The following is a 13,129-nucleotide window of genomic DNA, read 5'->3' as shown; positions in this document are numbered from 1 at the left end:
ATAGACTTATCTATAGGCATAGTTTCAAATCTATAGTCTTCATTATTGACTGATCTATAGGCTAGAGTATAGACTGATCTGTTGTCTTGACTATATACTGATACACATATAGTCTAACATATAGTACTGACCGATCATTAAAGTTTCAAAAACATACATATAGTTTTTCTTCAGTGTACTGCTTTATAATCAAAGCCATAACGATCATTGATTATGTACTTCCTTGACTATAAGAGCCGGTAAAACACACGATCAAATCACAGAGAGTGAGAGTAACAAGTACAACACACGTAATACAGACAGGTTATTTAGAGGTTACAAAATTTCATTTAAGGGTGGAAAGTACCTGCTGTTGCCATCATCCACAAAAACAACAACAACACACACACAAGATCTGCACAACAAATCATGTGCATTGAAGACTATATGACTATACACCAGCAGTGATATAAATTTGTGAGTGAGTGATTTTTCTGCAACTTGCTCTACAAAAAGGATCGTTTAGCTTACGGGCAACATCATTTATAAACCAGCTACCGTACAGTAAACAAGTCAGCACACAAAAAACCAGCATTTATTAAATCTTGCTAAATTTGAAAACAAAATTATTAATAAAAGTAACGACGTAAAAAATGGCAGTTGATGGACAAAAATTCATGACAAAAACCCAACATTATCGTAAAGTTACGAAACCTTTGTTAGAACGGAAACGTAGAGCCCGCATGAATCTGTATTTGGAGGAACTTAAAGAATTAATAGTGGATACCATGGAGCAGCAGGGTGAACATGTCAACAAATTGGAAAAAGCCGATATACTTGAAATGACAGTTAGTTATTTGAGAAATCAAAAAGGAGCCGGAGCTAATGAAACTACCACAAATGACTTAACAAAACGTCCTTTAAATGTGGAAAAATTTCGCGAGGGTTATACCCAGGCAGCATATGAGGTATCCAAAGTATTCTCTACAGTACCAGGATTAAATGTAGACTTTGGCACTAGACTCATGAAACATTTGGGTTATCAACTTAAGGATTTAAAACAACAATTGTTTGCAACTAACAATAATAAACAACAGCAACAACCCTTAATTATGAAAGATCAAGATAATAATAATCATTTGGATATAAAAGGTGAAGATGTTTGGCGTCCTTGGTAAATGATTTAAAGGACTTTTAAACAAAACATTTCATATGCTTTAAAACCTTAAGACAGGAAATCCAAGATATGAAATTATTTTAATGATTTATCAAGCTTTATTAGTATTTAAGAAAATCGCAACTTCCAGTTTCAAATATTGATGTACAATTTATTATTAATTTTATTTTAATTATGTTTAATTTTATTTATGTTTATTTAATTGTTTGTGATATTTTGTGATAGTTTTAAGTTATTGCCGTCGGAGTTTTATCTTACAAGCTTTAAGGATCTCTTTACATTTAAAAGTATTCCGTTTATGGTTTAAGTTTGTATTTTAATAATTAAGTTTCATAATGATCTTCCACTTATATTTGATTTAATTAAATAAAAATGTATATTGATTAGAACAAATTAAATATTATTTTTGTTGTTTAATGGAAAGTTTTACAAAACAAAATGTTCAAAGGATTTATCACACTCTTATAGATAAATGGATTTTATTTTTCGAATTTTTCAATAATTTCTAAAAAATCTTAAATTAAAATAAATTTGCCTCCTTATCTTCCAACAAATGTTGGAAATTCAAAAAAACACTTCTTTATGGGATTTATAAAATACTTTGTTGATATCAATGATATATGCGATTTAAACATTTTTCGAACTTACAGTTCTTTCAGTTTCTACTTTTTATTGAGTTTTAATCGCAAATTAATCTCAAGAAGGTAGTATGTTTTCTGCGAAAACCACATTCAGATCGTCGAATTGAAAATAAGTTCCAAATCAAGAGAAGTAAGAGTTAATCGAAAGGTACAAGAGGATTCTGGTATATAGTACGTATATCCAAATCAAGTCTATATGTTCCAACGCTTGTTTACTTTTCGCTATGTTGTGATATCAATCAATGCTAAAAATATACGAAACGTCAATCTGATCGCGCTAACAAATAAAGACGTTAGCGAGACTAAAGTGTTTGGACTATATGCTTCTCTTTCAAAAAAATCAATAACTAAATAAAATTGAAAAGTAAAATACCTTTAAAATTAACCTAGATCTATCGAGATCTCTTAGCTTTACAAGCTATAGAGTTACATGGATCGTTTTTCATCTTATGTTAATTAAAATATTATTAACAAAGTAATGAAACCGGTTTTTTTTCTCTCTCAGATCTTTTTAAATCTATTAAAATCAATATTGATCAGGTTTGGTTTTCACTTTATGTCTGTCAAAAATGTTAGATTAGAAAGCTTATGAAGCTTAACTCTTCACGTATAAGGGACCACGGTGTCCCAAGTTTTTTTTTTAATCTTTCTCGATTTTAAGCGTACTTTTGAGTACACAGCTACAGTAAATGGTTAAGTCCAACTTGTCGAGTATATATTCCTATTAGAACTCTAACGTTATTTGCATTGCATTGTTCTAACATTTGTATTTGATAGAAACTACTTTTTCGATGTGTGGTAAGAATTGGTTCGATTGGTTCCCACCTGAGGAACTGGTTAAGGAGCTAACTAACTAAGTAACTAACTAACTAACCAATCAACTAACTAACTAACTAACTAATTAACTAACTAGTTAACTAAGTAAGAAACTAACTAACTAACCTACTTACTAACTAACTTACTAACTAACTAATTAACTAAGTAACAAACTAATTAACTAAATAACTAACTAACTAAATGACTAACTACCTAACTTACTTACTAACTAAATAATTAACTAACTAACCAACCTATCTATCTATCTATCTATCTATCTATCTATCTATCTATCTATCTATCTATCTATCTATCTATCTATCTATCTATCTATCTATCTATCTATCTATCTATCTATCTATCTATCTATCTATCTATCTATATATCTATATATCTATCTATCTATCTATCTATCTATCTATCTATCTATCTATCTATCTATCTATCTATCTATCTATCTATCTATCTATCTATCTATCTATCTATCTATCTATCTATCTATCTATCTATCTATCTATCTATCTATATATTTATCTATCTATCTATCATTTATCTATCTATCTATCTATCTATCTATCTATCTATCTATCTATCTATCTATCTATCTATCTATCTATCTATCTATCTATCTATCTAATATCTATCTATCTATCTATCTATCTATCTATCTATATATTTATCTATCTATCTATCTATCTATCTATCTATCTATCTATCTATCTATCTATCTATCTATCTATCTATCTATCTATCTATCTATCTATCTATCTATCTATCTATCTATCTATCTATCTATCTATCTATCTATCTATCTATCTATTCATCTATCTATCTATCTATCTATCTATCTATCTATCTATCTATCTATCTATCTATCTATCTATCTATCTATCTATCTATCTATCTATCTATCTATCTATCTATTTATCTATCTATCCATCTGTCTATCTATCTATCTATCTATCTATCTATCTATCTATCTATCTATCTATCTATCTATCTATCTATCTATCTATCTATCTATCTATCTATCTATCTATCTATATATCTATCTATCTATCTATCTATCTTATCTATCTATCTATCTATCTATCTATCTATCTATCTATCTATCTATCTATCTATCTATCTATCTATCTATCTATCTATCTATCTATCTATCTATCTATCTATCTATCTATCTATCTATCTATCTATCTATCTATCTATCTATCTATCTATCTATCTATCTATCTATCTATCTATCTATCTATCTATCTATCTATCTATCTATCTATCTATCTATCTATCTATCTATCTATTTATCTATCTATCTATCTATCTATCTATCTATCTATCTATCTATCTATCTATCTATCTATTTATATCTAGCCACACTATTCGACTGTTTCGAGATCATTGGTTTCATATGTACATCATTACTTCTTTACTCAAAAGTTTACCGATGGTTTCTGAAACATCGATTAAAATTCTTCACTTATACATTTGCATACTAAGTTTAGTACTTTTTAAATTTTTTCAGATAACAAAGGTATCATTACAAAGGTATTGTAAAGCTTGATCAGATTTTAAGGAACATTTTTTCGCGATCGTGAAATTAACTATATGTATTGCCAAATAATATATGTAGGTATGGTTAATAGGATATACATTCTCCTATCAACCATTATATACACACCTAGGCCACTATCGGATTGATGTAGTTACATCTATATGTTGAATTTTTCATTACTACAATTAACATAACAACTAAATCGATCAATTTGAAATAGAGATATGGTTACTAATAGAAATATGATTATTTCGTAAGCAAATTTAAAGTATATTTTGCATAATGAATCTATTAAAAGTTTAAGGAATATGTACTTATATTCTTAGCCTCTACAATATGAACTAAATTCTACAACAATTTCATGTTTATAATAAATATTTAAAAGACTTTTGATGATGATGATCGCCACAAACAAGATCACACACTTAAAGCACGATTACTGCAACCAGCCAAACACGAGATGCTGTTAAAATGAAAATTTTTAGCATCAAAATAGGACTCATCCCATAAAATACCTACAAAATTAAACACTCTTACACGCTTAAAGCACGAGTTGATCTTAAGCACCCAATGCGTGCGATCTTTTACAACAATGACCCACTGCAGCAAAATTGCATAGTATGGTTACAAAAATATATACATATGAGGTACACAAACACACAAATGGAAAACGCGTTGCTAAACCCACTTCTATCCCAATATTGGTTAGACGTACGCAAAACACGAGTTTAAACACACTCCCGTAAGCTATGAGAACAAACCAATATAAAGCCAACAGAGAAACAAGTGTTTAACAAGGACATTCAAACAATAAGTTATAGAATCTTTTAACATCTAAATGACATTTACTCAGACCAAATGATCGAACATAAAACTGCCGTTGTAATTTAAAAAAGAAAAAAGAACGGCAGGAAACAATTAGATTTCTATAAGAAGAAACGAGCAAGACGATACACAAATGTAAAAAATATGAACAGCTGTGTCTTAGAACCGAGATTGTTAAAATTTTACTTCGAGCTGTGGGAAAATAAGTTCCCAAGGAAGAAAACAATAGTTAAGGAATAAAAATTAACAGCCTCGTGACCAGGTGAGCTATGTGTGTGCATGTAAGTTGTACGATAGTCGCGTGAGAATCTACGAACGAAAGTGTTTCCCACGGTTCAAAAACAGAATGTGCAGCCTTATATCAAAAAGGTCCTTTTGCATGCCTTAGCATTAATTTACTTCCTTAAAGGTAAAAAAAGAACAACAACAACAACAACACTAGACTTAATGTATATATAAGGGTGCAAACGAAGACGTTCGTTGTGCATGAGAATGTTTTTAGATATTTCTTATTGTACTTTAGAGAAATAGGGGTTGGTTTCTAAAGGCATTTTTATGATAACACATTGGAATGACTGGCTGACTGACTGACAGACTGACGTTATGTGAAAACATAACTTTACTGAAAGAGAGAAGAGTGTAGAGGAATGAAAAAGAGTGCTACAAACAACAACATTCCTTAACAATTATATGAGGGTTGTTGCATTATAATAGAGAGTTTTTTGTTTTTGAGAGTGAGGTTATTTGGGTATAAAAGGCGGGGAGAGTAAGTGACTAAGTACATTACGTCTTACGCCTTTGAAGTGAACACATTAAAAGAAAAACACTTTTTTAAATTTAAAATAAAAATATAAAAACTTGTTGCATTTACTTAAATAAATAAAAAAATAAACAACTACAAAATGTCTGTACAAATGTCGGAAATGTCTAAAACCTATCAATACCGCAAAGTGATGAAACCCATGTTGGAGCGCAAACGTCGTGCTCGCATTAATAAATGTCTAGATGAATTGAAAGACTTAATGGTGGCCACTTTGGAATCAGAGGGAGAACATGTTACCCGTTTGGAAAAAGCCGATATCTTAGAGTTGACGGTATCGCATTTGCAAAAAATGAAACAACAACGCAAATTAAGCAGTTCCAGCGGTAATACCACCATGAATCAGGCCGAAGGTTTCCGTTCCGGTTATATACATGCTGTTAATGAGGTTTCTAAATCCTTGTCGGAACTACCAGGTGTTAATGTTAATTTGGGCACTCAACTAATGACACATTTGGGTCAGCGCCTCAATCAATTGCAGCCACCTGTTAAACCAGCTCTACCCATTACCAGCCCCTTGACCGTGCAAATTGGTGCTCCCAATTTCAGAGGTCAATATTCTGTACCCATTTCACCAGTATCCAGCTACTCCACCAGCCCTAACTCTAGTATTGGTAGTGAGAAACAAGCTTCTACCCAACTCTTAACCACCTGTCCTTCTACTCCCATTGATGTTACCAGTATCGATGTGGAAATTGAAGATGAGGAAAATGTTTGGCGCCCTTGGTAATTTAGTGCGCAAACTCAGCTGTTAGTAAAGAGTCTTTGCACCCTTTAGTTCAAAATGTCTTCCAAAATCGGCTTTCATGCTAAGGCCTTAATTTATATATATTTTTAATTATAATTAATTATAAACAAACAAAAAAAGCTTTAACAAATTAATTTAAACATTAAGCTAATGTGATAGTCTAAGTAAACAAATTGTTAAATTATTTATAAGTAAAAAACAACAACAATAATTAAACAAAATAATAATAATTTATGAAATTTTAAACAAAAAAAAAATCTATTAATTTTTATTTTGGTTGGAAGAGTCTAACAAAAAGAAACTTCCTGTTCTGTTTATTAAAAACTAGCATGACTGGACATGATATTTAATTATCATAAAAAAACCTAGTTTTCAGTTTAATTAATGTAAAACTGCCTCTGTTTAATTTTAAAATTAAATCTTTTCTTTTTTTTCTTAAAAAAAACTAACGAAAAATCAAAATTTTCTAACCTTAAAAATAACACAAAAAAATATCCTCTATTTTTGAACACGTGTTCAGACAATGGTTGTTTAAAAGAGGGATACCTACATACTTTTTTTGTAGTTTTCACAATGTCATTCTTTAATTACTGGCTGGGAACCAAATTTCTTACCTAAAAAAAAGAAAGAAAGAAACACCATAAGAATATTAAAAAAAAAAACAATAACAAAAAAACACACATACAACAATTTTAAATACGATCAACAGAAACTAAACAATACAATTAAAACTCTAGAAAAAAAAAACTAAAAAAAGAAATAATAAAAAATTTTAAAAAAGGAACAGTAAAAACCCATAAAATAATATATTTAAAGATAAGATCAGCCAGCAGCGTATCTAATCAAATGTATTGTGGTGTTTATGTCCGTCCGTTTGTTAGGCCAGCCTTTTTTTGTCTTCAAATCCCACAAATGTAAGTGTGTAAATTTGAAATAACCACCACTACCACCAGCACCAAAATCTAAAACTAAGAAAAGACCCTTTATTCTTATAGATATCTAAAGTATGTCTTTCTGTTTGTGCGTCTTGTCTTGATTTTCTTTGTTTTACTACACATCGATCGAGCGTTCGATCGTTTGCTCAAATATTCCTTTCGTGTTAAAAATTTCTTGAAATAAATTTCAAGATTTGTTTTTTTATGTTTATTAATTTCTTTCTTAAAGGAATATTTAATATCAGTTTTCAACTTTTCATTACTATTTAAAATTAAAACACATAGACTCTTTTATCAGGGGGAGATGGTGAGTAATGATAAGATCATGATCGTGATGGCACAAGCAGGAATATGTCAAAGATTATACAAGACACTGATTAACATTAATAGAATGCAATTGTAATGTTAAATAAGAATTACACTTGTTAAAAAGTTTAGAGATAGGAAACGTTATTAGAATTTTAAAGTTGAGAAAAGATCACTCACTAATCAACCACATTTTAAAAGGTTCTAACTCTGAGAGAATATCCATCAAGAATATCCATTTATATTGACTAAAACTTTGTTCAGAATAAACATTAGGAATAATATCTCATTGGTAACACAAATGATCGTAATAAGATATTAAGAAGACTGCAAAATATGCCTCTTAAATTCGTACAAAGAATCTGTGTTTTTCTCTTTGGAAATATGGATTTAATTGAAACACTTCCCAAATGATGGTTTGTAAAGTTATACAGTTTATTATAACAAAAGAATCTCAAAATTCTGTGAAGTTTACATGATTTTTAAGGATGATAGTCTGAAATTACATCCATCAAGTTGAGAGTATTTTAACAACTTTTAAATGATTTCGTTTAATCAGCTTTTTTTAATCAGCTACTACATTAACAAGATCGGTTAGGTCTTTCTATTTTGCGATGCAGTATCAAAGTTCCTGCACAATATACAAACCACTAGCTGATCGTATCTAAATACCAATGTGCCTCAACAAAACTTCAGCATTTTCAGTTACAGATAATTAACAAAATTATATTGTGGTCACTTTCAGAGTATCAAAGCCCCAGTATCATGAACCAGTAGCTGATCGTATGTAAATATCAATACGTTCAACCAGTCATCAGAGTTCTCCTTTCAAAGACAAATTACTAAATTGTATTATATCACTCCTGCGTAAGTATTCAGATGATTTAAAAAAGAGTTCCAATCAGTCATCAGCGTTTTCCTTTACAAAGACAAATTACTAAATTGTGTAAGATCACTTCTTCTTATGTATGCACATCATTTAAAAGAGATCTTTTAGTAATCGATTATGAAATTCATGGATGTTATTAGATTGAAAGATCGTAAGTTGGCGAAGGTGTAAGAATCTAAATTTACAAATGCAAAACTGTTTGATGGCTTAATTGCGAGATCACTTTAAATCCCCATAAATTTTATAAAGTTTAATAATAAAATTTCAATACATCAAAGATAAAAAACCAAGCTTATCTGATCGAAAGTGTTTCAAAGTTAAATGAAATTAAGATCACTTTCAGCACATCACAGATCGAAAAACAAAGATTCTCTGATTGAAATTGTTCCAACGTTATAAAGAATTTGTGGAAGTGCAGAAAACCTTTTAGGTTAAAGGATGGCTATTAAATGTAGACATTTTTAGGTCCTATAAGGTCATATTGATCTTGTGTGATCTTAGTAACTAAATGTTGGGATTGTAATGAAACAAATGCGAGCATTTCGTTGAGAATACTTCGAAATATACGGAGTCTATTCCTTTGAATCGTAGGTAGTATGTAGAATCTTTGAATTATATATATGGAGAATTCTACGATCATAAAATATCACATCAATCTTTTACATGGATCTTATTCTATTGCTGAGAAAATCATATGAATTTTAAGAAATTCAGTTCTTTCTAATTAGATTCTTAATTGTGTATAGGTCAACTAACCTATTAAAACTAGCCGTTTAAAACCAGCAAAAAAAGAACTTCCAAAGAAGCGAAAAAGGAAGTAGAATTTTCTTCATGGAAGTACTGATTTTAACACAGGAGAGATGTTCTTTTTAATTAGTATACCATCAATTTAAACAAAATTGGATTCTTTTCGCTTCTTTGGAATTCATTAAACACATTTCCACAGAAGGTAAACGAATTCACTTAGTACTACTTTTGAAGTGGTGATAAATGTTATTCTTTTGGAAGTACTTCGTTTTATTTTTGCTGGAAAAAGTCTCAAAAATGTAAGTCCTTTACAGGGCAGAAGAATTCTACGAATGGGGATATTTAACAGCATTCTCCTTGCACCAGTTTGTCATGACGGCACCCAACCCAACCATACATTTAACCAGTTCATTATCTAACCATATGTGAAGAAATTCAAGTTCAAATGATTTGCTGAAACATAACCACACATTTTAAAAACTATAAATAAGTCCTATTTTACTAAAAACATACACATATTGAAACTATCAAAACTATCTAAACATTTTTGTAATTTTATACTTTACTACATCAACATGCATACTTATTCGCTACCTAACCCTAATGGTGTGTATAATATGCCTATGTTATACTTTAACATCCTTTACAATAACTGCAATTACCAACATAACCAACCAACCAACACCACCACATGTACCCTTTTAAATCTAAAATTACACTTGTCTCAAAAACACTTGCGACAAATCACAAACACACGAACCCAAGCCCAAGTAAATATGATACAAAATAAACACAAAAAAGAAGGAATTTAAAAAAAACAAGACCCTAGACAGCTAACCACCAACAGGATCAAATCAAAAAACATTAAACAGTAAATACTAAAATTTAAGAATAAAATGAAGGCATGATATTTTCCCCCCTTAAGGAAATAAATCATGAAATTATAAAAAAAAAACACAAACTAATATGTCGATAACCTAGAACATAGATCAACTCTTAAATCATATACCGGCACACAAAAAAAAACTCTACTCTCACGTTCGTCCCATATCTATGATCAACACGCTTGCACACCATCAACGGTCATAAGGTTTAATAACAAGATCTATAATAAAAAATCATCTATAATAATCATTGATTTTTGTTGCTGTTGTTGTTGTTACCCCATTATTAAAATCATATTGAAATCAAACTTTAAGGGTTACAAAACACAATAGTTTCTTCGCGTACGATCACAATAAATGTATTATTGTCCATAAAACAATTGTGTAGACAGACGACAAGCTTGTTTTGCTCCTCTGCCAGCAGCGATAATACTTAGTAGTAGTTTTGAATTGTAACTTCGTTTCGATGGTAACATTATGGTCTTTGGTGAAATTCCCATATATTTACAATAAATAACAACAATCTTTCATATATATAAAATGCAAACAACAAAGGCACTTAATCTTAAGGCGTATATTACAATAAAGGCACGGACGGATATATAGTAAAACCCCTCTACAAACACACACACACTATCACAAACACTTACGACAATAATAAGAAAACAATGTAAACTAAATGTAAAGAAACAACACAAAAAAAAGAACTTATTATGTATGATCGTACAATCCGTTCGTTTATATTTACATTTTAACTATATTATTAACGTGGCTGCATTGATAATTCAATTATTAATTTCAAGTAATTTTGTGAAAAGCTAATAAGACATTATAGTGTTAACGTTCTGAAGTTATTTAGATCTCTAATAACACTTGTTAGATATGTCCTTCGGGTGTTCGAGAATCATGCCGTTATATTCTAGGTTGCATTTACAACCCAGATTATATGTAAAAGAACAAAGATAAATCTGAAAAGAGAGAGTACTAGGCTACAGAAATATCTAAATCGGTTCATAGTATTACTTAGTCCAAAACTACTTATTTTTGAAACGATTTTCCACAATATTATAGGTGTTTGATTGATAGAATCTATATTATATAAGAGCCGATATCGGTCCTGTTGTTATCTCTTTATATACCCTACACCACTTTAGTGGGAATTTTGAAGATAATTTAATGAAATTTAGCACATGATCTGCTATTGTCCCTGGGACGAAGCCTATTGAAAATGGTTAAGATCTGTCCATTATTTTAACTAACCATATATACATATATATAACCCATAGGGGTTCAGTTATATGGGTTAGATAATTCAATGAAATTTGGCACATGATCTTTTGTGGTACCGTAGACGAAGCCTAATGAAAATGGTAGATCGGTCCATTATTTCACCTAGCCCCCATATAACTGAACCCCATATAGGGCTTGTAAACCTTGTAATCAAACTACAGGTCGCAATTTTGAAGATAATTCAATGAAATTTGGCACATGATTCTTTATGGTACCGTAGACAAAGCCTATTGAAAATGATTAACATCGGAGCATTATTTCACTTAACCCCCATACAACTGAACCCGCCGAATAGGGCTTTTAAGTTCATAATTATGTTTAATATATCATATCTCGACAAAAAGTTGCAAAACTAAGTTCAATACTAGACCTGATGACCCAAAACGAAACCCGATCATTACAAAAATCGTCAGTCTCATTTAGACTTTAAAAAACTGAGTTTTTCTGATTTTTGTTGATATACTAGAACATTTAACATAATTAAGAGCCAAAAGGCCCCTTCGGGGGGAAGGGTTGTATGGGGCCTAGGCGAAGAGTGTCATTTAGATTTTAATAAAAGTGAGTTTTTCTGATTTTTGTTGACATACAAGAAAATTTAACATAATTATAAACCAAAAGCCCTCTTCAGAGGGTACGGTTGTGTGGGGGCTAGGCAAAATAAAAGGGGGGCTAGATAAAATAAAAGTAGCGTTCGTCCTTGGGTTAAAGGAAGAGTATGTGACAACTTTTATCTTTATCTTGAAAATTGCGTCCTAAAGCGTGAGCAAAAGCATTATAGACAGACAAACATATCAAGTCAGCCTCAGTGTTTCTAAGAAGATGGGTGGGTTAAAATATTGAAGGATTTAAACAATTTTCAATAGCGTTTGTCCTTGGGCCAAAGAAAGAGCATATGACAAATGTTATCATTATCTTGATAATTGCGACCAAAAGCGTGCGCAAAAGCATTACATGGACACACAGACAGACAGATTAACTCACAGATTAACTTTAGGTGTTACAAACATCAGCACAAACACATAATACCCTTCCCATTATCGGGATGTAGGATATAACAATCCATTTTCTTTAAAGTTTAAACCATTTCAAAACCAAATTTGCAATTTTATGAATTTGGCAATCTAGACGTATGAGTATTTGGAATTACGAATAACCAGAATAACTAATACGTTGTGTGGGTATAAAATGGAATTATGCAAAATAAAAAAAAATATATTTTGTTAATAATAATTTTTAATGACATTTCTTAAATCGAAATTAAACTCAAGTTATGAAACCATATTTCGATTCAGAATAAAGGGTTAATTATCTCACAACATTAATTTTTCTTTCAAATCAAATTCACACTTTATTAAAGAAACATTATTTAGGAAGGAATATCCTAAGGAAATCTTTTACCCATAGCCTTTCAGTTACTTAACAATTCATCCCCTTTTAGTACATTTATAGCTTGTATTCATTTCTTCATACATTTATGAAGAAGTAAAGAAATATAATTCAAGACAAGTCAGTCAATAAAA

The 13,129-nt window shown here is 30.3% G+C and overlaps 2 protein-coding genes across 2 annotated transcripts; both read left to right on the top strand.

The window, feature by feature from the left end:
• The first annotated feature begins 408 nt into the window (after positions 1-408).
• Positions 409-1,548, top strand: LOC111680338 (enhancer of split mdelta protein). The gene has a single exon (XM_023441974.2). It carries the CDS (start codon positions 633-635, stop codon positions 1,155-1,157), a length of 525 nt encoding a protein of 174 aa, XP_023297742.2. The 5' UTR covers positions 409-632; the 3' UTR covers positions 1,158-1,548.
• Positions 1,549-5,792: 4,244 nt separating this feature from the next.
• On the top strand, positions 5,793-6,755 carry LOC111680333 (enhancer of split mgamma protein). The gene has a single exon (XM_023441970.2). It carries the CDS (start codon positions 5,893-5,895, stop codon positions 6,538-6,540), a length of 648 nt encoding a protein of 215 aa, XP_023297738.1. The 5' UTR covers positions 5,793-5,892; the 3' UTR covers positions 6,541-6,755.
• Positions 6,756-13,129: the final 6,374 nt, after the last annotated feature.

This window comes from Lucilia cuprina, chromosome 4 (assembly GCF_022045245.1).
Source record: "Lucilia cuprina isolate Lc7/37 chromosome 4, ASM2204524v1, whole genome shotgun sequence".
Taxonomy (NCBI): Eukaryota; Metazoa; Arthropoda; class Insecta; order Diptera; family Calliphoridae; genus Lucilia; species Lucilia cuprina.
The sequence above is the reverse complement of the archived record's forward strand: the minus strand, read 5'-3'. Positions and strand labels throughout refer to the sequence as shown.